Source organism: Ictalurus punctatus, chromosome 20, assembly GCF_001660625.3.
Source record: "Ictalurus punctatus breed USDA103 chromosome 20, Coco_2.0, whole genome shotgun sequence".
In the NCBI taxonomy this organism is placed as follows: domain Eukaryota; kingdom Metazoa; phylum Chordata; class Actinopteri; order Siluriformes; family Ictaluridae; genus Ictalurus; species Ictalurus punctatus.
Window position 1 is genome coordinate 24,935,620 of NC_030435.2, and position 2,107 is coordinate 24,937,726.

Sequence of the window (2,107 nt, forward strand, 5' to 3'; positions counted from 1 at the left end):
TTTCTCTATTACTATAAGATATTATTAAAGTTATTCATGTGTGTGTATGAGGAAGAGAGAGTGTGTGTGTATGTATGTTGTGTCTACTTGCCCTTGACTGTACGAGCATGTGTGTGTGTGTGTGTTTTTAGCACTCCTCAGCTCGTACACTCCTTTTCGACTTTTTTTGACTATTACTGCTCTTAAATTGCTCGTAATTCCAATCTGTCAATGTCCGCCTAATCCCGCTTCTATGTGTCTAGGTGCCCGTTTTTCCTTCTTCTCCCTTTTGCTGGATGCTAGGCCTCCCTTATGTTTATTTTATTACATTTTTTATCCACAACAACGCTCTCATTTTGAGTTTTATTAATCATTTTCTTAGATAAGTGAATTTACTGAAAGGCTACCAGTAAAAGCCAGGTAACCACGTTCATTACATTCCGTTACAATATGTACACATTAATTCTTCTCCTAACTCTAATCTTATGCCTAATATACTGAAAATGATTCTTGTGTCGTCACACTGACCATAATGCATTACACTAGAGCAGTAATGCATTTACAGAGCAGTACACAACTGTAAACCTCTGCTGACCTGACACAGCATAAAGTTGCTTGTTTAAATAAAATAAAATTATATATATATATATATATATATATATATATATATATATATATATATATATATATTACAGCATTTGGCAGACGCTCTTATCCAGAGCGACTTACATTAATTTCATTTATACATCTGAGCAGTTGAGGGTTAAGGGCCTTGCTCAAGGGCCCAACAGTGGCAGTTTGGTGGTGCTGGGCTTTGACCTCACGACCTTCAGAGCAGTAGTCAATGTGTTTTAACATTTCTGAATGATTTTACTGAAACCAGCTATAAAAGTATTCATTAAGAGAAAGAACAAGACCAATCTCACAGTGTTCACGTGTGTAATTTCTTTATTTGCTCAGATGTTTAGCTACATTACTCAGATTAGGAGAAGGCTCAGTTTGAAATGTCACACAGTCCACATTTAAATAGATTTTTACATTGAGATTCAACTATTCACTGTTTAATGTGGTAAAATTCATGCAGTGTAAAGACGAACTAAATATTCTAGCTATAGAAATAACAATCGATCAGACTGCTGATACAGACAAATGAACACGGTTACAGGATATTAAGTGCTACATGGACTGAATGAGTGCATAGTCCAGGACAGAAAGAAATAAACCTTGAGTATAAACTGGTCCTGTGCTAATAATCCATTATACAACATACTGTGATATTTTTGTGACATTACTAAACTTCCCCGTACATGTGGGAAAGTCAAATGTGTTTTCAATGGTTGCCATGGTTACTTTTAGCCAGCTAATGCTATTTTAAAATGTGGTTCAATGTGCAGGTGAACATGTTCTTATATCAAGATTATACTTTATATTACACCAGAAATAGTTGGTCTATTATCACAAGATAGGAATTTAATGTCAGTATACACACACACACACACACACACACAGAGTGCTACGGGATGATTAATGTGATTAATGGAAGCACTTTTATAAATTAAAGCATGAAATAAATAAACTAGTCATTAGGAGAGGAAATGAGAGTGATGTGAGGTTGAAGGTTCAGGGCGCATCACAAATCAGCGTGTCCATTACGAACGTGTTCTCAAAGTGTCGGATCGAGTGACAGATCTGCTCCTCTCGCTTGGCGATACCTGCAGCGGGAAAAATTATTTCAATATGAATAAGTTTATATTTGTAAGAATTTAAAATATAAAATTCAAATAAATGCACAACAAAACACCTGTGTAACACACTAATACACACACACTATAATCACACACACACACACTATAATCACACACACTCACTATAATCACACTCACTATAATCACACACACTCACTATAATCACACACTCACTATAATCACACTCACTATAATCACACACACACTATAATTACACACTTACTATAATCACACACACTCACTATAATCACACACACTATAATCACACACACTCAGTATAATCACACACTCGCTATAATCACACACACTCACTATAATCACACACACACACTATAATCACACACTCACTGTAATCACACACACTCACTGTAATCACACACACT

General features: G+C 35.5%; 1 protein-coding gene across 1 annotated transcript in view; it reads right to left on the reverse strand.

Moving 5' to 3' along the window:
- Positions 1–909: 909 nt before the first annotated feature.
- The window catches only part of itm2ca (integral membrane protein 2Ca), a 3,441-nt gene continuing 2,243 nt past the window's right edge, over positions 910–2,107 (reverse strand). The window contains exon 6 of the mRNA XM_053673692.1: positions 910–1,691. Coding sequence (XP_053529667.1) covers positions 1,600–1,691 — 92 coding nt within the window. The 3' untranslated portion in view covers positions 910–1,599. The remainder of the gene's footprint in view (positions 1,692–2,107) is intronic.